The sequence below is a fragment of the Thermobia domestica genome, chromosome 1, assembly GCF_964235325.1.
Source record: "Thermobia domestica chromosome 1, izTheDome1.hap1.1, whole genome shotgun sequence".
NCBI lineage: Eukaryota > Metazoa > Arthropoda > Insecta > Zygentoma > Lepismatidae > Thermobia > Thermobia domestica.
Window position 1 is genome coordinate 106931561 of NC_137454.1, and position 27470 is coordinate 106959030.

The 27470-nt window shown below is 35.4% G+C and overlaps 1 protein-coding gene across 1 annotated transcript in view; it reads left to right on the forward strand.

Annotated features, from left to right (window-relative positions):
- Window positions 1-1740: 1740 nt before the first annotated feature.
- LOC145688048 (intraflagellar transport protein 74 homolog) overlaps window positions 1741-27470 on the forward strand; it is a 46081-nt gene continuing 20351 nt past the window's right edge. The window contains exons 1-7 of the mRNA XM_081761757.1: window positions 1741-1922; window positions 6707-6868; window positions 9998-10189; window positions 21000-21240; window positions 23953-24149; window positions 24438-24614; window positions 26844-27071. Coding sequence (XP_081617883.1) covers window positions 6791-6868; window positions 9998-10189; window positions 21000-21240; window positions 23953-24149; window positions 24438-24614; window positions 26844-27071 — 1113 coding nt within the window. The 5' untranslated portion in view covers window positions 1741-1922; window positions 6707-6790. The remainder of the gene's footprint in view (window positions 1923-6706; window positions 6869-9997; window positions 10190-20999; window positions 21241-23952; window positions 24150-24437; window positions 24615-26843; window positions 27072-27470) is intronic.

Consider the following 27470-nt stretch of genomic DNA (forward strand, 5'->3'; position numbering starts at 1 on the left):
ATGTAATTACACATTTTTTTTCCTTCATATGAAGGTTCGTCAAATCCTTAAATGTTTGTGATTCACGCCTGTAGGGTGCTTCAACTCAAGTTTCATATTACATATTTTGACCAATATTACATATTTTTACATAAAACTGTCTTAAAATTTTGCGTTTACTGAAATTTCAATTTAAAATAAAAATAATAAACTCTCCAACTGTGCAAGGCTTGCATCCAGATTCAATTTTGTCATGTTTATCTTTTCGTTTCTTTACCGAAAGAGAAATATCTCTCTCTTTTTTTTATTTGTCAAACCATGTTTCGCAGATAACAAAAGAAATATAAGAAGAAACAAGTAAAAAATTCTCCCTTCGGGGTACATTAGCAGCGCCCTTTATTCTCAACTCTGGAGGAAGACAGATCACGTGCCTGACAGGCGACTGGCCAGGAAATTCCTAAAATGAAGTTTGTTTGATTGTTATCGGATGTCGGACGGGAAAAAAGATGAAAGCAAATCCTGCAATTCAAGTTAAAACTGTATGCTAGTGTGCTTCCAGAAATTTACTGCAAGAGTTCGTTCCAAGAAGCTGGCGACAATGGCAATATCATAGCAGGTAACCTAAGCTTTCAAAGAACTTCGCTTGTTCAACTGAATGACAGGAGGACAGTACTCTAGTATTGCAGTTGCAAAACACACGTGTACTGTATTGACCGTCGAAGTTAGAAATGGCTCCGGTTGCCTCAACTTTATCCGCGAAATTGCGGTCGTGGGTAACTATCGATGATGCGCTTACCACGGACGGTAAAGTGGTGTTGTGCCAAGTGTGTAATAAAAGAATTGGATGTTCAATGAAATCTCAGTTAGAACATGTACGAAGTGCACTCCATGCAAGAAATAAAAATTTTCGAACTGTCTGGGTGCCGTCTGTTGTAGTCAGCTGCTATTGTTCGGTAGCTGCGTTCCCCTAATATAAGGATGATTTCGATCTTCTGTTCACGTGTTAGATCCATTTTAGATCACCTGGAACAAAGAGAGAACTGGGCAGTATCAAGGTAATTTCCCACCTTTGAACATTAATAACTTCTAAACTGTACAAGATAGAAAAAATAAAACAAATTACACCACTGAATTCCTAAGGTCAAGCTAGTGTTATTTAATGTGTCATACACCCCCTTCCCATTTTAAAAAAAATGACTTGAATCCAAAATGGCGATGGTGGCCATGAATGATATACACTCCAAAAGTTGCGGCCCTTCATCAAACCTCTGTTCGCATCATCACTTTTTACTTTTCCCGTCGATTTTCAAACTTATGCAGGTGTCCAAGGACTTTTGACTCACCCTGTATAGCGCAGGGTCGTTTACGTTGTGTGGAGCTTAAAGGACTTTTTCAAAATTTAATAATAATAATACTAATAATAATAATAATAATAATACTAATAATAATAATAATAATAATAATAATAATAATACATAGATACATACATACATACATATATACTTACATACATATCAGAAATTAGCGATGATTTTGTAGCGGCGCCTTATTACGTAATGGTCTTCAGAAGATTAGCGGATCGCAATGGAACGCAAACAATACTACAAATAATTGTATTTGTTACCTTTATTGTCGCAAAATAAAACGCAAGTCTTGCGTTGTGTTGACGCTGTTACGGAATGAGTCGTTTGGTCCTTAGTTCAGTGTATTATTTTTTTCACAATGTTGTGGATGAACATTATTACATTTATAGCAACTATGAATAACGTCAGCAAGCAGAAGGGATAAACAAAATATTTCCCTTTGCACTGCATTGCATTCCAGAGTAAAGAAAAAGGGTATTATTGAAAGCAGAAAATTGAGTTTAACTGAACTGCAATTAAGATACTGTATAATTGTGGAATCAAACTTCTGTAATGGATTATGAGAAGATAAGTTAATAAGTACGTATTTTGAAAATTCGAATATCTTAGTTTAAACAATAGTTACGCGTTTTAGTGCCAGTATGCTTTTTGAATTAAGTAGGTAGTGTCATTTACGTAGGTTAGTCTTGAAAATAGAGAACTCATGTAACAGGGCGGCTTTAGGATTTTAATTTTGGATAAGCCCGCTCCCTCGCTTATGGATACATATACATATTTGATTGATTAATGACAATAGGAAATAACTTTTATCGTAGTGGTTGATGCTATTTGTTATGTAATTATCTACCATCCATACAAATAGTAGAAAATATATTGGTAATAGTTAAGAACAGCTACTTCTCATTTCCCGTGCACGAGGATACATCTTACTGTTGCACTACCTAAACACCCTAAGTACAAGGGCAAGAACTCAGTCTATTACCTACTTTTTAACATCCTAGATAGTCATTGAATAATTCCTGAAAGTATGGCGTTTCTCGTCCTTCCCTAAATGGGAAGTACGGCTCCTTAACTATAACCAATATATTTACTCTCGTGCAGTTTTACTATACGTATCCATAGTATAAATAGCAGTAGTAGGAGGAACGGGTTATAAGCCCCTCAGGGGTTTGTTGGATTCTGTTCTCAAGATAAAATGGGCAAATTAAATACCGCCATTTTTCCGTACACTTTACAATCCGGATCCGTATAGCAAAGCTGCACCACTACTCTTTATTGTATCTTTTAACGTTTATATATTTTTCAAAATTTTCGGGTAGGCTCGTGCCTATCCGCTAACGCCGCCGCTGTCATGCAACTCTTTCGTTTCTAGGCGCTCATCATTAGGGTTATTTATGTAAAGTATATGATGTTATATTTTATATGTTCTGCTCAATTATATGCTATGTAATAATCAGGGTGGAAAAAATCATGATTTTTTTTTAAAAAAATCATTTTTGTTGATTTTTTTGATTTAAATCAAATCTTTCTCCTCGTATAATGCAAGTCGCGAACTGAAGAAAAAGCATTAGGAATTAGTATTAAATGCTAATTATGCCATTTAAGTGAAAGTATTGGGGTTGAATTTTGAATTATCCCCAATCGTTAACTTATATCAATCCCAAACAATGTTTCTTAACCCTTTTAAATTATGGCTCCTTTTAAACGTAAATTATAGACTTTCAGTCAAGCAGCTACAGCATCATCCCTATTTATCCTAGGATCATGGTACATACATCACTCCCTTTAGAATGGAACAGCTTTTGAAACGGTAACATTACATTTCCCTATCATGTCTCTAAAGCGGGAAATTTTGAGAGTAATCGGCTTTTTTTTTTTTTTTTACTTTTTTTAAAAAATTTTGATCCCCTCTGGATTCCCCTGTGTTAACACACAGATCTCAAAATCAACTGGGAAATACTAAGGGGTGTACTAAGCGTGTGTACAAAGTTTCAACTTCTATCTTGAGTAGTAAGGGTGAGGAAATTATTTAACAATGAGCTAAGAACATTCCCACGATGACCCGGATGTAATATAAAAAATTTCTCAGACATCCCTATTTATCCTAGGATCATGATTTGTTCATTATTCTCTTAAGAATAAAACAAATTTTCAAACGGGTCCCTTCAAATGTCCCCATCATGTATCTGGGGCGAGTAAATCATGAAAAAAAAGGAATTTTCTGTTAAAAATATCTTTTAAAAAAAAAATTACCTTTGTGGACCCCTCCCCTGTTTTAAAGCAGAGATCTGAAACAAATCTGAAAAATACTGAGGGGTGCACTGAGTAAATGTGCAAAATTTCAATCTTGTAGGTGCAAAAGTAAGCCCGCGAAAAATAATATTCCCCAAATACCCCAGATTCCCGTATAAAACAGGATCTCAGATAACAGTTTCCTGAGACATCCCTATTTATCCTAGGAGCATAGTACCCATCATTTTCTTCAGAATAGAACAGCCTTTGAAACCGTACCATTCATATGTTTCCATCTGAGGCGGGAAAATCACGAAAAAATCTGTTTTTGTTAAAAATCTTTTTTTAATCATTTTTGCCCCTCTGGACCCCGCTGTTTCCACACAGAGATCTGAAAACATCTGAAAATTATTAAGGGGTGCACTGAACGAGTGTGCAAAATTTCAGTCTTCTGAATGCAAAATATAACCCGCCAAATAATAATAATAATAATACGCATAACAAAAAATATCATCTTTTTAAATTCATGACGTCATCACACACTATGCCTCAACGCAGAAAGGCGTGAAAGCATATGTAACGTGTTCTAGAATGCCTCCAGTCTTGAAGAAAACGAAGTAAAAAGCCTTATTGGTACTTTTTAATAGAATAATGAAGATTCTACCCTATCACCTAAAAATATAATATAATTTAAATATAATAATTTAATTATATAATTTAAAAGGTTAAGCATTAAGGAAAAAGTACAGCAACGTTTATCAAAATGACACTTTTTTTCACAAAAGTTACTTATATTTGGCAGGAGCCTATTAAAAAAAAAAAAAAAAAAAAAAAAAAAACAGAGCTAGCTTGCAGCATGAAATACATAAATTTCTCCTAAAGTTATAAAACAAAAAACAAAAATGGAGAGGGGATAGGACCTCTCTAAATACACCCTATTATCTAGGAACAGACAGACACACACAAAAAAGAATTTTCGTCTTAAATGTCGATAGTGATTTCCCCGTTTGAATAGTTAACGATCTTAAAACCCAAACCCAATGTTACGAAAAGAAGGAAGCAGGATTGCTCCGTTACCTGTCCAAAACGGGATTTTCCCTAATCATCCTCTGCATGACATTTGTTTTCATACTATACTGTATATTTGAGTCTCATTGTATTATGATTATTAATTTCCATAATCGAAATAACAAAACAGAAACGGGATTTTACTTATTTTCACTTTAAATTAATTTATTTCGGAATTCGATTTAAATCAATGATTTTTATTAAAAAAATCAAGTGATTTAAATCTTGATTTAAATCGTGATTTAAATCAATCCACCCTGGTAATAATAGACTTTAACGGTGCTGATTCAGAATAGAGGCCCACATAATTAGTCATTGCATGCGTTCTATTGGCAAAAGTGCACTTTGAGCAGAACATTCATAGGAACCAATTCACAGTAAATAGCAGTACGGTACGAGAAATTACACTCTTCATTTTAACAAATGAGTCTAAACTTCCCTAACCCGACCCTACTTTACCTGATGTGAACAATAGCACATCCTGTGACAAAATCACTTGTTCTGCTCAAAGTGCACTCTTACCGTTCTGTTTTATAGGCTGAGTTGCATTTCTTGATGCAGTTTAACTTTAAGAGAGTATTATGTTATGCTTATAAATACAGCGTTTTCTCAGCAAATTTCAACGTAAGGTGGAATATGGGACCATGAATTTGTAACATTTCCGGATAACGTTATATATATATATATATATAAAATTAATATATAAGTAATCAAAATATATGGGGATGTTACGTCTGACATGCGTAAGAAGATAGAAATACATAAAAAAAACACCTATGCTTCTAACCCCTTAATATTGCATGAGGAAGCCTTGATGAAGTGAAATGCTATGTGAAGGCAGTATGTTGAACCATGACTCGTAATGATAAATGTGTTTCACATGTTTTTTTATGATCTTCGTTTACACTCATACACACCATTGCTAACGTGCCAATTCCTTACGGACACGCTGGTGGATTTGCATCTTAGATACAACTCCCGCTTTTAGTGGCCACTTATAACAGGTACCCATTGTTACTTTTATGGGACATACCTGCACGCCGTATTTATACTCATAACGGTTAAGCACTCGTAAAATAAATCTGCTCCCAGGAATGCAATTCCTCTCATAGGAAACAATGTTTAATTGTACTGAGAGTAGATTTGCTGAAGAAAGAAGTAAATATAACTAATTCATGTGTAGTTCCAGTTTGTAAACCTGCAGCCGTGATTTGTATATCTAGGAGAGTTGGTAACCAGTCTCGATAAAGGGTACTATCTTATCTCCAAGACATTGCTCTTTAGTTTTTCGTTGGTGAGAACTCTAACACCACCAGTTCTACCTCAATTTAACTTTTTGTAAAATACGCTTCTTCGCGCGTTTGGAATGGGAGACCCTGGTTCAATTCCCGGCGGGAGCTCATGTGGTTATGATCCCACGTTAAGCTGTAAGTCCACGTCTCATATAGCCTCGCCACTGAAAGGGTCACTAAACTAAAAGTCAAATCTATTTCACTCAGTTCTCCTTTTCTTATTATTTACTCGATTGTTTTCTGTGGTTCTTCCACTTCATAGAATGTTGCTTCTGAAATCCCGCATTATACGTCGTAATGACCTGTTCTAAGTAACAACTTAATCCTTAATTCCGGATATTCTTAATACCCTCTGCTTTATACTATTCTGAGCGTTGCTTAGCCAGGTTCAAGTCGTCTTGTGGCAAGTAAGAACCGAGATTCTTTTTGTCCTCTGACATAAATATATTAGAATGCAGTAGTAGACAATATGTGTCGTTCAAATCATGCTATTTTGTCATAAATTTCGTGTACTTAATTTCATTTAAAGATAAGTAGATTTAAGCGTTACATAATGAATAGTTTCTGATGGCTAGTAAGATACATTTAGTTGCAGTAAACAACTTTAATCGTCGTTGATTGTATGTTAAAAACAAACTTTTAAACAAACGTTACTTTAGTTCAAATGTAAAGTATTCCCGAAATATTATTCACTTTGGGAATACATAACGTTCAGATGTCTGTACATTTAAAGATTGTCTGTTTTTCATGTTTTTCTTTTTGTAACCTCAGGATTATGGTATTGAAATGATAAGAACATCGTCAAATTACTACAATTAAGTGTGTACAAAGATTTCGACAGTTCAATAACACAAAATGTCACCTGTTCAACGAGATGATAGACCTCAGTCTCGGCGAGGTGTAAAAGAAGATAACAGGCCTGCGACACAACAGGTACGTTTCTTTCAAATAACTAACGCCTTCAGTAATTCATATACATTTCAGTCAAGTGTAATTCGTGTACACTTCTGATGCAACTGAAGTTTTATTGCGGTAGTTATTGTACTTACTCGGATACAATCTTCTGTAATTTAAAGACAATATACTTCTTTAAGACATCTCATTTGGAAGAAATTAGTAAGAGATATTTTATATGTAGTTTTCAGTTTTAAAGTAGACTGTATATTAAGAGTAATTACCAGTGATTGATATCGCTTTTTGCAGCGGATCCTTGTGTTTTCTCCGCAATCCCAGACTAAAATGATCATTCTGGTGCCTCCTTATAAACATTTTTCGCCGACCTTCGCTGCCAGATAAGTCAATTTTGGGCAACATCACATATAGCTAACCGCCCATACGAAGAGCGTGGTGTTAATAAATCGATCGCTGCACCGTTAATTGATTGATCTTAAGTTTTTTTTTATCATGATGAAACTTTTAGGTAAACGACAGCCTAAAACAACTCTCAAAATCAACAATGAGGAGAGCATTTTTTTTACATTTTGGCACCAATGTAGGTATTCTGTCTGCGGCCATTTTCCGTTTAATTTCATCAAGTTTAATTGTATAAAGTTTAATTTCATCAAAATCAGGTCAATCGTTTTTCCCCCTCCCCTTCCCCCTCAAAATTTGTCTTTTTACGAAAAAACCTCCATTCCAATTGGATTTCTTGAATCAGCATAGGGGCAGTGTGGGTAATTATGAGACACCTCTCATTGATCTTCATCCACTGTATGTAAATATAAATTAAGAGCACAAGCATTTAGTAACATCCTTCGCAATGCTCTATCTATATTTGTAAGTTTCAGTTTACAAAAGTGTGTATGTACCAATTGCTTTAACAAACTCATTCAAAAAAAAAAAAAAAAAAAAGTTTTGAAATTTGAAATCCTATCATTAACTTTGATATTTACTCGTGCAGTAATATCACTGTTGTAAAACAAATGGGTGTTGGTGGAAGCCTGGTAGGTCAGCAGTTATAGGTTAAGCTGAATTTGTCCCTTGGGCATTCGTTTCATAGTTACAATTTTTTGTTGTTGTTGTATCTCATTTTGCTTATATGGAGGGTAATTATGAGACGCATGCTAGATTAATGTATTCGAGAAATAACTGGAATCTGTCTCTGTATCCTAGTATGTTAAGTTTCAAAAATGCTGTACTCTGTAGTTTAGGCAGTCCTGTGATCTTGTTTCTTAGTAACTTTCAAAATTGTAGACCTGCATTTCCAGGCCTTGAAAAATCCACTCGCCTGCTCCCAGTGGCGAGTACTTTTTTACATTGTCAAGTAAAGACACTGTGACTGCAAAATGGTCTGCCTAGTAAATTGTTTTGGCCGGCTAGTACTCACAGGCAAGAGTTTTCAAGCCCTGTACATTATTTTGTTGAAAATAGCCTAGGCTGCTTATCAATATACTAAAACATAAAGAAATAGCAGCAGCCTAAGTCGTCTTTCAGTGAACAGCCTAGAACTTGTTCTAAATTTGTTTCATAAGCCAGTTTTGTAACCTGAAACTATCTAATATAGGCTATTAGCCTACAGGCCTATTATAGTCAACTCACAAAAATGTTAGAATAGCATCAGTAGCTATTTCCACTTTCTTAGTTATTCTTAGTTCTAATTCAGTCAAATATTTGTATATCTTTATGTAATAAACACAAAATGACGAAGACTTCTTTCACTCACAATTGGACTCCTTCATACCTCAATATCACATACAGAAAGCTGGGGACAACAGGTGTCTTATAATTACCCACCCGGTGTCTCATAATTATCCTCTTGAAGAGAAATTATGAGACAGCACAAATTTGACATTTACTCATCAACTTATGAGATGACAGGAAATTTCTTAGCAGCAGACGTTGAATAAACGTTGCTAGTCTTTTATTACGACTCTATTAGCACTGTAAACTGCTGCCTTGGTTAACTGCTTTCAAAACTAATGTAAGCTGAGTGACGTGGAGAAGTTGTGAAATCTGTCTCATAGGTACCATCACTAACCCTATATGGCAAAAACCATGAATATTTTTTTTTTTTTTTTTTATCTCTTCTGCAAATCACAGGATTAATCGGGTTGATTTGCTTGCTAACATCAACCTGTTCATCAAGTGTGCTTTTGGTTATTTATCTGCCTTAACTCTTGTTCTATTCAAAGTTGCATCATTCTGCAGGAAATTGTTGCACACAACGTGGTTTATCTTCTACAGACCATTTCCCTCCCTAAAAGGAGAATAGCAACAAATGCTTCAAGTCTTTGTACTTGTTTCCCTTTTTTATAATAAATTTTTTATCACAGTTGTTTCTTCCATTGCAGCACTTCTTACGCATTCAAACAGTTATATTTTATTGGCTGTTACACGAAGATCGCTGCGCCATTGAACCAACTGATGATCTGTTTCATTATGTTTTGCACAATGTGTGTGCGTGTGTATGTCTTTTATTACGACTCGTCATTCATCTGTTTGCAGAACTATGAAAGTACTGACAGACTCCCTTCTGTCATTCTCTGTGGCTTTGGGAAATTAAAGGCATTAATTTAGCTTACACTAAAAATACAAATCTCTGAGCAAAACATGTTTATTTTAAAAATAATAAAATAATTACACTGTCTCGTGTCTGATGAAGCCAATATGTTCAGTTAGTTGGCGAAACTGTCATACTTTTATTATTATTTTTAAAATAAACGCTGCTTTGCTCAGCGATTTGTATTTTTAGTGTAAGTTATTTAAGATATCAAAACTAATATGGACTAGTTAGTCATTAATTTAGATATGAAAATAGATATAGAAAAGGGGAAGAGAATTTCTTAGAGAAAGAAAGAAAATTACAAAAGAGATATTATGAATTTTTTCAAAATGTAACATTTTTTCTGAAAGTAATTCTTTATCTTTTTTTTTTTTTTTTATATACATCTACCACAACAGAAAGAGTCAAAAGATATATAGTTCTGCAAATAAGTAAATTAAGACATTTTAAGAGGAAGTATTTACATTGATTCTCTTCATTTACGTAAGATTACAAATAATTCACGGCTTTAATCTTCGATGACAAGATACTATCTCAGTTTTTTCTTCTTTCTTTTTTAGTTGGCTCAATTTGGAGAGAGGCCACTCACTCAGCAAAGTATGGCGTTACTTCGTCCAGTTACTGGTGTTATTGGAGGCCGTCCCCAAAGCACTGGAATCCGTGGTGTGTCAGGAACAGCGTCCAGATTAACATCAGCAATGACGCAACAAACCATGGGGAGATTAGGAACAGGAACTAGTCTTGGTGCTCAGGTGATTTTTCATGCTATTCTTTTAAAACTCAGTGAACTATTAACAACGTCGGGCTAGCACTTAGCATTGAAAACATTAGAAGATTAGAAGTAACGGACTTTAAATATTTATGCAAATGATCAAAATAAAATCAGAAACAGACCAACTAAAACATAGATATCACTTCTTCTTTTGCCAGATTTGACTTCGAAAGGTAGCAGTATCAATTAAATCTCTCAAAATTCTGAAAAAAGTCATTTAGGGGTTATATAAAGGTAACCAAGAAAGTTCTGTCTCTTTTTCACACATCACCTTGAAACATCGATATGTCACCTGAGATATACCTGAAGACTAAGATCAAAAATAGTCCCCATCAGCATCAACGACCTTCTGCTAAAGTTCTGGAAGATCATGGATTCCATCGCGGTGGAACGTGGTGGGCCGTGAAGCGAAGAAGGTATCAAGTGCATTTTGCACCTCTACTAGGGATTTGAATCGGCGTCCTCTAACATTATTGTCCAATGAATGGAACAGGAAATAATCAGACGGTGCAGTGTCCGGGGAGTGTGGCGGATGCAATAGTGTTTCCCATCCAAAGCGTAGAATGATGTCCCGGATCATCCTAGCCACGTGGAGATTAGCGTTGTGGCTCAACTGCTGAGAGTACACAGTTGCATTGATACTCTGACCAGCTGGTAGTAGTTCCAGATGTACGATGCCTCGAGCAGTCCACCAAACACACAGGAGGGCCTCTTTCTGCAGTGCGGTGCTGGTTTCGGCTGTTTTGGAACCGGTTCGTGGGGGATGCTAACCAATGATGACGGGACCGTGGAACTTCGTAGAGGACCCACTTCTCATCACATGTGAACACCCTGTCCAGAAATGGCTTCTTCCTCAGACGAGATAGCAAAGAAACACAGGTGTCTGCTCGCGTTGCCTTCTGGCCTGGAATCAAATTATGTGGTACCCATCGACCCAACTTGTAATGTTTACCAAGTTGATGGACGTACTGCCGAATCGTTTCTCCACTCACACTGAATTGTAGTCAAAGTTCTTCACATATCTAGCCACTGTTCGCCTCAATTGCTACCTAAAATCTTCATTTTGTACATGTGTTGGTCTTCCGGCACGTGGTGCGTTCGTCACCGTCCTTAAACTTGTTAAACCACCGCTGCACTGTCCGCGTAGTCACGACTAGTGTTGTAAAAGCCTGGGAAAAAAACGGAAATTTTGGGTAAAAAAACAGTTTTTTACCGCTTTTTTCCCAAGCTTGGAAAAAAACGGAAAAATTGGGATAAATGGAAATTTTCGATTTTTTTTTTTTTTACATTATGCTTTTAAAATGAAAACTATTTTATATTTACTAGTTTACAATTAAGATCATTGAATAGTTATGTTTCTTGTATTAGAATAAGGAAATTTTGTGGCAACAAATATATTTGCACCACTCCTTTATAGTTAGCACTGTGATAGAATGGAGTTATGGGTACAAAAGATACTAAAATATAATGCTAGTTACATTAATTAATATGGGCGCATTTAAATCATCTTAAATAATCTTATAAAGTTACTATTTTATATCAAGGAAGTGTTAAAACAACCGGGCCAAAATCATTTTAGTTAATACCAGTATGTTAAAATCAAATATATATTTTATGGAGATACGCACCTTCCTTGTGCTTTGTAAAATTTCCGGAAATTTTGAACCCATTAGAAAAAAATATTTTGTTCGGAAATATTGGCAAAACTCAGAAAATATAATTAAAAAACTATTTCTTCGTCTGGTGCTAATCTTATTTGAGTGTAACGTGTCTGCAGCATATATACAACGTATTTCGCTAGCAGGAAGGATACTTAAAGCAACAGCTTTTAATTTTACTTTTTTTAGTTTTCTGATTTCTAATAAATTTCCTCTTTATTATTTGTATATTTTTCGAACAACTCAAAAAGAGAGATGATCTTATTTACATATACACACATACACCGCACAAGTGCGTAAATTTGAGCAGCGACAAATATATTAAAGAATTTAACATGTGAAACTTCTGTTCGTTATTATTAAATACTAGCAAAATACCCGTTCTTCGCACGGGGAGAATACGTTTCATTTTGGGTACAAAGAGCAATAAAACTGTCATCAATGAACTTAGGGACGACAAAAACTATGAATTCGACACTAGTATCAGTCATTTTCAATTACTTTTACATGCCACCCTCCCCTTTTACTAGTACTAATGGGGACTGAATTTGAATTTAAACATCATCGGAAGTGTCACTGTTCATCTCAGCCACCCCGAAAAGTATGGATTCGAGGAGAGAATTTTTTGTCTTTATCTTTTTTTCCTTTTTTCCCAGGGTGCGTATTTATTTTATTTATTTAACAATCACCAGATACAGCTCAGAGGTTATTTTATACTACATATCTTACAACAACAATAATAATAGAAAGGATTTGGGAAGGTACCGGCCAGGGCCTGTTTAGCAGATACTATCCCAGCATTTGCATGGTAGGACTGAGGAAAATCACAGTCAGGATGGTTGGCAGCGGGAATCGAGCCCACGACCTACCGAATGCGGAGCCACGCTCTACCACTTAAGCTGCTTCTCTCGGAAAGATTGTCGTGTGCGATTTTTAAAAATCGCTCCTGACGGGAAACCTAAACCTCGAATCGAAACAAATTATTGCCTAAAGTTTTAGATGGATATACTGATACTACCCGACTCTAATTTCGGCGCTGGTATCAGGGCTTACTTCAACCATAAAGTGGCCTCAAAAATGCTCTCCAACGTGCCTATTTTCCGTTTGGTCGAAGCGGCTCTTTTGAATCCCTTCTGATTAAAAAAAAAAAAAAAGAAAGAAAGAAAAAAACGTTTAATTGAAAAAAAACTTATCACATCAAGTTGCAAACACGAAAAATATTCGAACACAATGCCGCCGCAGGCATCATATGCTTAATTCGGTTTAAATTTGTCTTGAAATTGGCATAGATCCAATGTGACTTCTCTCAAGAGCCGCCCCTGTTTTCGACATCGTGACTGTATGAAATATTGTCCTGCATTTTAAGCTGGAATCCCGGAACCATCGTAATGCACTTAAAGCAGCAAAAGATAGCTTTGTGTCTGAAGATCGCAACAAAGACTAGATTGACAGTGGTATAACCTAAGTTTATTTCTGCTTTTCCGAGACATCTAAAATTCTAAGTTGTATTTGTGGTAGTTCATGAAAACAGTTTGTCTTCGTATTATTGTATTGTTTATTTGTCTATTCTTTATACTTAGCTATTAACGCTTCAAGTCATTAATTATTTGCTCATTGGGACATAGCTGTCATTGTTTTAATTGAATAGTTGAGTGACACAGTAGCCTAAGTACTAACAGCAATAAGGCTGATATTATTATTAATACGGATACTAATTTCGACATTATTGCTGTTGGTACTTAGGATACTGGGTCACTCCATCTATCAATTCTAAAACGGTCATGCGGCAACGAAACCAAAATTAAACTTTTTCTATTTTTATGCAATTATGATCCGACAAAAGAAAGCTAAATTTATTTTTCGAGCAAAAGAACAACTAAACATAATTTGGGAAAGAGAGAAAGATAGAGGTTGTGAGATGCAGGACGGACAACTACAGATTGAGGGCGATTAATCTCTTCTTGGTATGGTCCTGATTATGCAGCAGCCAGTAGGCTGTGGTTCGCGTCCGATTTACAACGTTAAAATTAAAAATTTCAATCGTAAATTACTTCAAATGTACTCAACATTTTAACTCAAACGAGATATGTGTATTTCTGTGTACATTAAATACATCCTTTGAAAGTGTCATAGTGATAGATAGGACCAAATGAATGAGCAAGGTGGCGGAAACAACATTGGTCCAAGTCATTTTTTCTTCTTACAGTTATCAGTCATACAAGTACAACCACTTCTACAGCCTGACCTATTTAAGACAGAGAGCTAAATAAGGTCTTAAATTAATCTATAACATTATAGGTAATCTTTTTCTTAGTCTCTTGTTGATAGCTTAAGTGGTTCGGTAACTGTTCTCCAAAACATAGCTCTCCATTCAGACTTCTCTTGTTACTTCATATACATATCCTGCTTGTTATGCAACCGATACGCGCAGAGAGCCGTGAGTTGCCTATAAGCAAGGATATTTCATCATAACTTATGAACTTTGAACTTTAAATCTTAATAGTGCAAAGACTAATAGTATTGAAACACCCTATATATATGGAGCATATACGCACAAGGGATATGGAGCGTATACCCACCTAAAAAATTAGCATTACATCGCTGCCTGTTCCCCGCTTCTTGACGGCATTGTGGATTCAGCACTTCATAAAAGGTTCCATGTAGACACATTCAAAACTAGAGATAGCCGGAACCGGTTTTCCGCTCTGAACGGATCCAGTTTCGGAATCAGGTCTTTCGGATCCTGGGCTGCAACCGGTTCTGAAAATCGAATCTCCAAGAACCGGTTTTCGGGAAACCGGTTCCGCCGGAACTGTTGTGGCCATCCCTATGCTGGCAGGCTGTAAACAGTGTGCTAGATGAAATGGTGGAAGCGACAGGCGGCGGCCGCTTGTCTCATTTGGCTAAACAAGCAAACTGGCAAACTCATTTGGCTAAACACCCGCTGGTGGACCAAAAAATTTTGGGGGGTGGCACAAACGGGTCTGGGCGGGGAGGGCACAAGCGCGTGGTCCACTTTGCAGTGTTTTGAAGGTGAACTTTGTGCCTCCTTTACGGGACTTTGGGGAGCTTTTGGATCCAGGTCTGGAATCGGGTTTTCGGATCCAGGTCTGAAACCGGTTCTGAAAACCAGATCTTCAAGAACCGGTTCCGCCGGAACCGGAACTTTGTGACCATCCCTATTCAAAACCAGATACATCTTTGTCCATCTGACGCACTTGTTATATAGAAAAAAAAGTTTATTACTTCTTGTCCATGTAAAACAGTAAAATAAATAAATGATTTTCATTTCCATTGCTGTCGAAAATTTATAAACTGCCATGCAGATTGAAACTTCTTTCACAAATCATTATACAGAAACCAACATCTAGAAAAATGCTGAGGTATACAGTGGTGGCGATTGGACGTTAAAAGTGAGGGGCAGGTCATAATCTGAATATTTGTATATCAATGTTAGTATTCCTGGTTGTTTCTAACACTTTGTATGACGAAAGGTTGTATAACTAATAAGATACTATCTTTTTCAGCTAAAATACCGTATGTGTATTTCATATTTTATTAAGTAAATTCAGGGCTGTATCCAGGATTTTTTTGGAGGGCGGGTCAGCACCGCACTCAGGATACTTAAAAAACATATCTACACTTTATGCAATAAGCTAAATAGATGAAACTAAGCGTGTCATTGGGATATTAGTTTGTGTGTACCCATCAATACTATACCGTTAGTGACATTTGGGGGTGGAGGTGGGGTGGGGTATGAACATGAGTAGATTAAACGAAAAATGTTCGGATCTCAAATCTAGGTTCAACTTTATACAACATAAACACAAATAACATGTAAAAAACAAGCAGAAATGTAATAAAATACACGAAGGTGTTACTCAGCTATAAAGTCAGCTGAAGACGCTGAGAATGTGACTGAGCAAAGAAGGTGATTACTTCATCGTTCGTTACGTTTACGTGGCGGTGTATATACAGGAGCGTTAAACCAGTGAGTCTGTCCTCGCTTGTTGTATTTCTTAAATACGTTTTCAGGAGTCTCAAAGTAGAGAAGCACCTCTCCACTGTTGCTGTGCTCACTTGTAAGACGGCTAGGATGTGAAGCATTGTAAAAATGTTTTTAAACTGTGATGCAGAACAAGCAGCTAGTCCGGCAATAGCTGTTGCTGGGCTGTCTGCACTCTCTCTCCACTTTCATCTCCATAGATCCCACTCCGCCATCATTAAATCTTCAAATGGATTATCAAGATCATCTTTGTAAACGTTAATACAGTCTCTGACTTTTCCAAATGGAACATCACAGGACCGATGAATGAAAAACTGCAGTGACGAAATGATTTCCCCATGATATAGGAATCGCTCTTCTAGTGAAGAAATTAGATTGTCAACGAACGGAATAAAAGTTGAAGCGCCGTAATAAATCTCTGGTTCAAAGTGGAAATGTTCGGCGCTTTTTTTTTTTTTTTTTTTTTTTAATTTGTTCACTCGTGGCATAGATATTTCAAGTTCTAGTTGGGATGCAAGGTCTGTAAGGTTTTCAAGAATATTTTGAAATTCTGATGTGGACTTTTCTTTTATAGGTTGCAAAGATTTTTTTGATAAGATTGATCTCACCGAAAGCATTCACTGATCAATGTTATTCTTCTGCAGCCGTTTTGAGAATGTGAATGTTACACACAGTAACTTACACAACACAAGCAAAGACACTAAAAATGGCGTGCTATAGATGCTGTGCGAAAATAAGGAAGCCTTCAATGATGCTTCGCCTACCCCTGGGCTACTTTTTATTACTTCAAGAACAGCAATAATAGACTTTAACATTTCTTTAAATAGTAGCACAGCTTCATGCCTCTCGCACTATCGAGTTTCACAAACTTTTTGTAGCCTACTTTTGTCACAGTTAGGCAGAAGCTCTTTAATTTTATCTTCCAGAATTCTTGTTCGTTTTGCACTTGCATGAATAAATGTGCAGCATTCAGATATAACTCCCATTGCATTACAAATATTTTGCATCTTCAAAGCATCAGAAAGTCACAGATTAAGGCAATGGGACATACAATGTGTGTACAAGGCCTTAGGATACAGTTTCTTGATTAGTGCATGAACTCCTTTACACTCTCCACTCATGGCTCCGGCGCCGTCGTAGCCTTGTCCTCTTAAATTGTTCATGTCCAAGCCGAGACTATTTTATTGTCTTCTATCACTGTTGATAAGCCCTTTCTGGTCACCTCATATACTGGCACAAAACACAGGAAGTTTTCTTTAAGCACACACTCATCGAGGTCCACATATCGCACACACACAGAGAGAATTGTTCTGTTTGAGAAACATCCATTGTTTCATCAGCGGAGAATACTGAAATATTGCTTTGTTTTACACTTTAGCATTTTGCACTTTAGCACTAGTGTACATGCTGTTTTTCGAACTACTTTTTAAATGTTCTTCAAGCACTGTGTCTCCAAACGACACGGTATCGCAAAGGACTCCTGAAGTTTTCATAATTTTGGTTTGGAGTTGACAACTCAATCCGACCCCAGTCCTGTGTTTCTCTAAGGGGTAGATTCTGTTGACCACACAAATGAATAGTTTCCACGATAGGTACGAGTTTTTTCCTATTTTCTTGTACTTTTTTTTCTTGCTGTCAATTTGTTGATCGATACTAACTGTTTTCCCCTCAATTAAATTGCATACTGTCACACTTTTCGCTGCTTCATATCTATGGTATTTGTTACTTTCATGCTGTTCGAAGGATTCTATTGCTTTCTTTAAATTGTAAAAAGCTTTCGTCACGAATGCACTTATACTCTGGTGACCTACCTTCTTATTTTCCATAAACAAAACACAAATCGCACAGAACAGACCTCTTTCTTTGTGGCAGTAGGCCAACCAACTAAAGTCTTTCAGCCATTTTCTCTGGAAAAAACGCTAACGGCGTTGTGCTTCCTCACAGGGAAAATTATATAGACTATCTGGTTTCCATACATTTAACAAGTTCACCTTTTCTAAACTATCCAATTTTATGCCAACGAAGGTCCCAATATCATTTGAGTCATATGAAGGCGGAGAGGAAAAGCTTGTCGATGCACTGCTGGTTTCTGCAGAAGTTGTACTCACGCGATGAACAGAGCACCCTGCTACGTTATGTTTAAGGAACCGTTGTATCTTCAGGGGCGTTTTTACTTTTTTTGACAAAAAAAAGTTGCGTATTCCTCTTTCCAATTCATTCACTAACCCGAAAACAAATTCAGAGTACACTTCACTAATAATAATAATAATAATAATAATAATAAACACCTCTCCCTGAAAGGGATGAACACGCACATTCAGCACTGAAAGACACAAACACACATACAGATACACACGCACTCCGCTAGCTTTCAACCATAGCACTGATGGGGACAGTTCTTTTTTCGCACTCTCACAGAAGAGATGAAGGAAAGACACCCTCGGAGCGCGAAAGGTGATAGAATCACTGACCTTAGGACTGCACCATGTTTGTTCTTTAATTTATTGCTACCTCCCAAGCTAGCTTTGTCGTATGTATTGAGCCACCGACTGATGTTCCTTCTATTGTGCAATACAAGAACCACTCCAATACCGAAGCACGAAGCTCAAAAACACCACACTTTTCCTACCAGTCTGTTAAAAATAAATAAAACTAAATAAAAATTATTAAGTTCTCCGAGCGCGAAATCCAGGTATTTAGAAGAGGTCAGAATGACAGACTTCGCCTATCTTCAAACGTTAGTCCACAGAACATTAATTTGTACAGTGAAAGTCCATTGTTGATATTTAATTTTCAGAAATCAAGAAATGTACGACATTTTCGGGTTCCTTCTAATTTCTTTCGTGTTTAACAGTAGATCTGCTACTTAAGTATCATGATTTTTAATGTTCAAAAATGTTGTTAGTATTATTTTTCTATAATCACAAATGTTTAAATTAACACACTAAGGTATAATAACGTACAGTACATATATACGATCAGAATTGGTTTTTTAACGAAGAAAGAGTATTAAAAAATGTGACAGTTGTCCTAACAAACAGTCGGGACGCTTTTAAATTTCGATTATAGTTTCAGTCAGCTGTCACAAGCTCTCGCCTTTGGTGCGAGCAGTCACAGGTACAATTCCCGGTGGGTTCACTCGGTCGAAAAGTGTAACAACTTTTTCTGGCCAGCCGCTTCAATTGAGATTTTTCCTGAGTTTTCCTCACTCACACCAGGTAAATGTCGGGTTGGATCCCAGACCGCTTCGTTCCTTCGCTATTATCTTAATCCTTCCCCCTAATCCTTCCCCCTTCCCATAATAGTGTGCATGACGAGGGACGTCACCCCTCATGCGTGACGGGCTTACAGTCCCATAGCTACGGGGGCCGGTCACCCCAAGTGACAAATCAACACAAATTGCTTAACATGTTTTAATAGTATATGTAAGGTTTTAGTAGGCCTTCCCAATGAAATAATCCTGACTACTGGCCTGCAGGCTTAAGGCCGTAGATGCCTGTAATGCCCATAAATACCTATAAAATAAAATATAAAGGAATTAAAATTTCAAAAGAAAGGACTCCCGGAAAATTAGGAATGTCTTCTATTAGCCTGAGACAGGTAGAGAATAAAATAGAATCTGTTAATTTCTTATGCTATTCATCGGTGTAGCTTTGTGGCGAATGTATTGCAAGAAAAAAAGGACAAACAACTAGTACTTAGTCTATAATTAAAACATTCAGCGTTAATACAGTTCCTTTTTTAATGTTTGCTTTCATATAAAGTGATTTAGTGCTTTAAAAAAAATGTAGCACGAATATTGGAACGCTGACCAGAATGTTTGATTAAATCCAAAAGTTTTTTTTTTTTTTTTTTAATAACTTAGCAACACAATGTTTTTATCTAGCTTGTGTAAAGCGAATTCGTCAAGAAAAATAGAAAGAGAGAAAAAAAGGAGGAGGTCACTTGTTCATTTCTGTTTCTTATTATAAACTTCCACTGAATAGAGTAACAATGAAGAACTAATTTCATTTCTCGTTTAATTTTTTACTCGTTTAAAATAAATCATTAGCTGATGAGGAGAGGGAGGCATGGCCCCCTTCCCCCCTTGGGTACTGCCGTGAGTAAATTGACAAGAGCAACACAAGTAGGTACTAGTCCTTTAACTCAAACAACGAAAGTGTAAGGAGAGATTTGATTTTTTGTTCATGAGCATCTTAAAATTCTGTCTGGAAAGTTGTGTGATCAGATTATTTAATACCAAATTTGCAAAACAAATAAATAGAAAGGATAATATTAATCATAGTAATGAATAATGAGGCTTGTTTTGTAGAAGTTATATTGAAACTGGGGTTAATGAACAAAATTCCACACATGCTATTAAATGTATATTATTGATCTTAGATAATGAAAGACAATAAATATTACAAGCATATGCTACGACATTTGAACAAGTACCCAATTGCAATATTAATTGTTTTGAATTGCAAATAAAACGCAATGCCTGTAGCTTTCTTAACTCCATGGAAGGACAAATAGCCAATACGTACTCACGCTACGGCAAATATTATATGGCACCATTTTTTTCTATGAACCAGTAATACATACAAAAACTTTACATTTCCAAATGAAACTATATACATTAAGGGGTCACTTCAAATAAATGGAGGCAACTGCCCCCTCTTGCCCCCGTAATCGCCGCTTCTGTATATATAAACTAATACGTAGATAATAATTAGTTATTTCACTACAAGCTGTTACATTACAGTCTATAATAGATTTTGCTTCAAAATACATTTATTTATTGTAAGTTGGCCATTTTCAATGGAATCGATAGTGACCAACATAGTTAGGTTTTACTGTACTGTGAATGGTATCGTTATAGTACTTCCTACTCATCTAAACAACCTTCAAATAGTGTTTAGGTTAAGCGTTATCTGGAAAGGCATTTCATTTGTAATTAATTATCCGTAAAATTGATCCTGTTCTTAATCTGGTCAGCTTGTAAATCTTCAAACCAAGAAGGGAACGAAATATATATATATATATAAAATAAAATAAAAAAGATCCAGTACACCGAAATGCCATTGATTCTTTTTATGTGAATTTATTTGTTTATTTGCATATCTGCTTTTTACTTACGACAGGTAAGCGTAGTTGACCGTCCAATCACTCAGCAAGGATTAAGCGGACTGAAAACGGGAGTAAAAGGTCCTCAGAGACAAGTCCAAGATAAAAGTTACTTCATGGGAGTACTACGGATGAAGATATCAGAACTTAACGCAGAGATTGGGAAATTAACTAAAGAGAAGGAAGGTTATGCTCAAGAGCAATCTACTTTTCTTGTGTATGATAAAAGAGTGAAAGAAATGGCCTCTGAATTAACAGGTAATCCTACCATTGGTTATTTTTAATTAGAATTGTACTGTAACGAGTTTACTTACTTAGACAACGCATAGGACACTTGTAGTTCTTCAAGTATCATATTTTAATTGCTATTTAGTTAAATACGAAACCAATGGAGCTAGTACCTTCACTTTAGTTTTTCCAAGAAAAAGTTTGAAAATGTAAGACATTAATAGCTTAACAGAAAAGTTCAAATAATTTGTTACCTCAGAAAGTACATCATATATTGGAACATGTTTAGTAACTTTTATGTTTTTAAGTAACAAACAGAGCATTTCTTTTGTTAACGTATTAATTACCGAAATTTCCCGGAAACTGCTGAGATGAAGGTAGCGAAAATTAAGTAGGAAACAAGATATACGGATTTTCAGTATACGTTGGTACGATAATTATGTCATACCAATAGCAAATTATCTTTCAAGAAAGGGGCGGTTTAGATATTTGGGAGAGAGAATTTGACTTAGACAAAATTATTTTTGCTGTATTTGTAGCCAAGTTTAGGATTTGTGATGAATGTTAAAATAATTGTGATATAAGAAATAATAGTTATAATTTTCCATCAACAATATTGTTTTATTTCATTTGTGACGTTTTAGAAACAACTTTCTGCCTGTAGTTGAATTGAGAGCCAGAGCAGATAGTTCTTTGAATCTTGAACAGAAAACCGAAAGTATTATTACTTACAAATTGATGAATTATTTTGTGTTTATCTAGTTGATTTTATGTGTATCAGCGTACCATTTGATAAAACATTCAAAAAAATACTTTATAAGTTCTTCAAATTCGAAGTTTTATTGACACCAGAGACTTGCTAAGACGGAATGGTTATGAAATAAAAATGTAGAAATTGATCACAGGAAGAGTAGATGTGGCTTATAAGAAGATTAAAGATATCTCTCTCTCTCCTTTTTTTTCACAGATTCTATAATAAAATAATAATTTGGTCATCTTAATATTGCGTTTTTGTTTTCAAACAAATAAAACACCCTACAGGTAATGAAGTCAATTAGTTTTAGAATTAAAATGCAAACCAATTGAGTTAGAAATAAAATGTTCTATCATTTAACTTTTATCTAGACAATATTTTCAGCTTTAGTGTATGTACTTAAATTTGCATCGATTAATAGGTTTACTTTTTTTGTGATGTAGAAGTTTCTAAAAAAGTGCTATTTATGCGGAACTCAGATGCATTGCGTAAGACTCCAACTGCATCCCAAACTAATACAAAATATAGCGTATTTTCGTTAATAAGTATTATTATTATATGTCAATGTATGGGTTCGGTATCATTTATGATCAAAGTTTGTCATTTGTTTAGTTGGAACTATACTTACTTTCTTTTGTAAATTCAGCGTACGAAAATAATATTAAGTCTTACATGTTTTATCTGTTCGGCTGAATTATGTCCTGTTGTAGCAATTTTAATATTTGCAACAACAAAATCTTATTTATAGATCTCATAACATTATATGTTTAAAAATCAGTTGTTGGAAAATATAATATTATAGTAAAGGTTTCTTTATTATGGTAAGAATAATGTTTCGTATACAGTATTGAGTTTTCCTATTGAATTGAGTGAGTACCAGTAATCTCATCTACCTTTAATTTTAATCCGTGTATAATTTGTACACTACCTCTTTCGGAAGTTTAAAAATAGGAGGAAAAAAATTAATATAAAAATACCAAGAGACTGAAACGGAACCTACTTCCCGGGGCAGACCAACGTGGTAGCACATTGTCTTATGTGAATGCTGAATTTCCGTTTGTCAAAACTGAAGGTGAAAGCTCGGAAGTATAAGGATTCTACAGGAATTATCTGAAAGCTAACGAAATGATTAGTATTCAAGTATAATAACAAATATCTCAAATACTTCATATGTATATACAGAGTGTTTCAAAACAACACCGACAAGTTTGGGAAGTGATTCCTGACAAGATAAGACGAAAAGTATAGACCAACCTGGGTGCACAAATGCTTCCTTTTGGAGTTATAGACTGCCGAACACATGAAAAAATGAACATTAAAGGTCCATAGCTCCAAAACTATGGGGTCTACAGTAGTCGGAAGTAATATGTGCGCTATCCAAAAATACATGTTTCAGAATCCTAAGGTACTCATGCAACAATTTTTATAGAGGGTGTTTTTCTACGGTCATGTTACTTGAAGTACTCATCAACTACCTATATAAAAATTGTTGCGAAAGTATCGCAGGATTCTGGAACACGTATTTTTGGATAGGGCACATACTAGTTCCTAAGTAAAGTCTTGACCCGACTACGGTAGGTCCCATAGTTTGAGAACTATAGATCTTTAAAGTTCATTTTTTTTTTCATGTTTTCGGCAGTCTGTAATTCCGAAAGGAAGCATTTGTGCTCCCAGGTTGGTCTATTTTTGTCTTATCTTGGTGTCAGGAATCACCTCCCAAACATTGTCGGTGTTGTTTTGAAACACCCTGTATGTGTATATATAAAGCTCGAAGGCTCCGTAGAGACCTTTATCAAACGACGAAGTAATTTAAATAATAATGTTTGAATATTTTAAATTTTATCAAACGATCCGCTGTCGCAAAGAATGAAATAGAAACATACAGAATATTTTTTTTCAATGTATAAGAAATAACGCTTTTGATTTGTACTGTCATCACATGACATTACATCAAATATATGTTTTACAACATTGTTGTATTTTTTTAGAACTACAAGGGAAGTTGGCGGACTATAATTTGCTGGTGGACAAACTGAATACAGACACAGAGAAAGCGGAAGTGGAAGCTGAATGCCGCGAGCTGCAGTCGCGTAATCAACAAGAAGCTCAGTTTCTTGAACAGCTGTTTGCTGAAAAGCAGCAACGAGAGAAGCAAATTCATCAGTTAGAGATGGAAATAGATCAGGTATTATTTTAGTTCTAAATATAAAGTTATAACAATTGAAAGCTACAGTCAGTAAAGTACCTGGATGTATTTCTTGACCGTAAATAATGAGAAATTGTATGAGTAAAGTAAAATACATCGTTTTAATGTTTCTGCACATTAAGATATACTGGATTTACATTTTTTCTTTCTTTTCCATGTATATATATATATATATATATATATATATATATATATATATATATATATATATATATATAGTTATAGTAGATATTTTTGAAGATAGTATTTGTAAATTTGTCATTGTAGGAAAAGCATATGACCAACAGTTTAGTAGCAGCAATGAATCCTAATCTTCGAGAACGATATATGGAACTTCAAAATGTAAATACGAGTCTTCAACACCAGTTGGAAGAATTACAGCAACAAATGGATTCCCAAAATTCAAAGAAAAGTGCTCTGGAGGATGAACTTTCCGTCTCTCAGGTAAGTTGAAATATTTGACCATTTAGTTTTTATTACATAGTGAAACCTGTTAACTTTGCTACCTCTCTAAGTTTGGCTCACTTTGGCTCACTTTTGTAGAATAATATATGCATTACATAACACTCTTCTATCTCTGTTTGTTGGACACCTGTGTGTTAAATTGTACATTCAACAATATACATATTCTTTCATTTCTTAGATGATCTTTCTTGTATCGGAATGTCAGTGAACATAAGGGAAGAAAGGGAATTTTTTTTTTCCATTATTTGTTCCACAATACAGGAGGTGTTGATACTGTTCTCTTTTTTTTATGTCTTTTGTCGGGGTGTATAAACAGAACGGCGCCATTCGTATTGTACAGTTTCAAGGTTATCCAATCGTAACGGATTTATTGATCTATGGATGCCCTTTGTTTTCTTCATTATTTGAAGCATTTCCTTCTGGTAACAGTCTATAGGACGATCACAGAGACAAATGATGATCGGCTTAATGTTGCAAAGCTTCAAAGAAGAGAAAAAGATAACGTCTCAATTCTGTATCTCATCCAGCTACTTGCTGGCCAACCCCTGTTCTCTCGGAATTATGACATGCTTATTAATTTACAACTATAAACCGCCTTAGGTGTTCTATTTGAAAAAGTAGTAGTAAGCAACTATTAAGTTTCATTAATGAATAAGACTTAATTTCGAAATCCCAGCATAGCTTATAAAAGGCAAATCCACAATTACTTGATAGAGAAGACAAGTAACATGAAAAGAGTAACATTTACCACAAGGGCATGGCGCTATATGAGGTCAAACAACCATACGAATAACGCCTAGAACGTTTCATTCCGTTATCCTTATTCGTCCTACCTTTCCTGGTAAGACGTACAACAATTCTTTTCACTTTTTTTTTATTTAATGAAGATATAGCCAAGATACTGCAGCTCACGAATTGCTGTAAATGATGAGATAATTTGTAAACTGGGTATGTGAGGTCAATATACCTTCTGCCATCGTCACATAGATTGGCTTTAGAATGGAGTTCGCTACCCGTAGTTCGAACCACTCTCCAAGTGCGAACCACTGTGCGAGTGAACATTCTGTGCTCGCAATGGAAACTAAAATCCGAACAGGAGCTCCTTCGTGGCTAAGCGGTTAGTGTACGCGCCTTTGGTGTGGGAGATCCGGGTTCGATTCCCAGCGGGAGCTCATGTTCGAATTCCACGTTAATCAGTAAGTCCCATCTCATATAGCCTCGCTGCTGAAAGGGGCGTTAAAACTCAAAATCAACTCAAATCCGAACAGAAAGATATTAAAAGAAAAAGGTCGTGCCAGAATGGCCCACAAGAAATTTTAAGATGATATAAACAAAATAAGTTGTAGCAAGGAATCCATTTTAAATTAACTGTACTATAGGAAGATCACAAGCTGCAGGGTGATTCCTCAAGATTGAAAGGGTTCTATTTTAAAATGTATAAAACATACAATAACGAATGACAGGCGAAAATATACAGAAACTGTCCAAGTTTCAGGCATAATGTTACAAATGATTGATGTGGCTTCCTTTCGTCACGCAACACACATCTATGCTGTAGTCTATTTTTACCCACACAAGCTCTATCATATCTCTGTTAATGGTCGGAAATGCACCTGTAATGCGATCCTGGATCTCATGAAAGTTGTTGGTAAGGAATGCGCATACACTGTCTTTCATATGTCCCCAGGAAAAAAAAAAAAACATCACAAACTTACTAATGAGGAGGTGTAGGTGGTCATGGGAAAAGCGCTAAGTCATGCTTTCTGCTGCAGAGGCGCCATTTTGGAAACTAGGCTTGTACAGCCATCTGTCGCCACGATCTGAGATTAATATGAGAAATTGAAATTTCAGATATGTTCTTTCTTTTCATTGTTAGCACAAACATATTGTATTAATAGTTTTCGACATATTTCATTTCAAAACACGATGAATCATTTACAATCACCCTGTATATTACATTTATGAACATCAGCATAAGGCGTCTGTATTTATTATTTATGTATAATCAATGCAACATACAATGTTAATATATCTTCGTAGTTATTGCTCTTTTATTTTGTATATTCTTCTTCTTCTTCTTCTTCTTCTTCTTCTTCTTCTTCTTCTTCTTCTTCTTATTATTATTATTATTATTATTATTATTATTATTATTATTATTATTATTATTATTATTATTATTATTATTATTATTATTATTTAATATTTCAGATAAAGCAAGAAGCCGTTCAGTTATACCAAAAATTGCATGAAGCTGAAGAGAAGCGCTCATCATTGCTCGAAGAAGAGCAAAGTCGAGGTACTCCTGCACAAGAAAGGGAACAGCTTCTGAAGAAAGTGAAAGATGACAATGCTGAAATAGCCACCATGGAAAGGCAGATCAGTGAAATTCAGGAACAAATCAGAAAAGTTCAAAATGATATGCAACAACTTGATCAGGTAGGATTTGATTTATGTATTATAATTTGGATATAAAAGTAAGAAATAATTGAACAGTTCATTACTGTTTTTTTTAACGATTTGGGTAGAAGAAGATTAAAGACACGAAAATCCAGTCTGGACAAGAGAAAAGAAGATAATAAATTAAAATGAAATGTAGGCTATGTCCGAAAGTGACATTGTGTACACTCTTCCATGGTGAACTTTGTCCAATTAACTTTTGATCTACGCTATGTTGCATCATGGTAGAACATTTATAACAATAGAACAAGAATTGCGTGTGCTAATCCAAGCAAAAAACAAATTTATGCGCCAGTGTTTCGTGGGGATTTTCTAGATTGATAATGAATATTTTTTCGGTTATATTAAAAATATATGTGCCACCACATCATCACCACA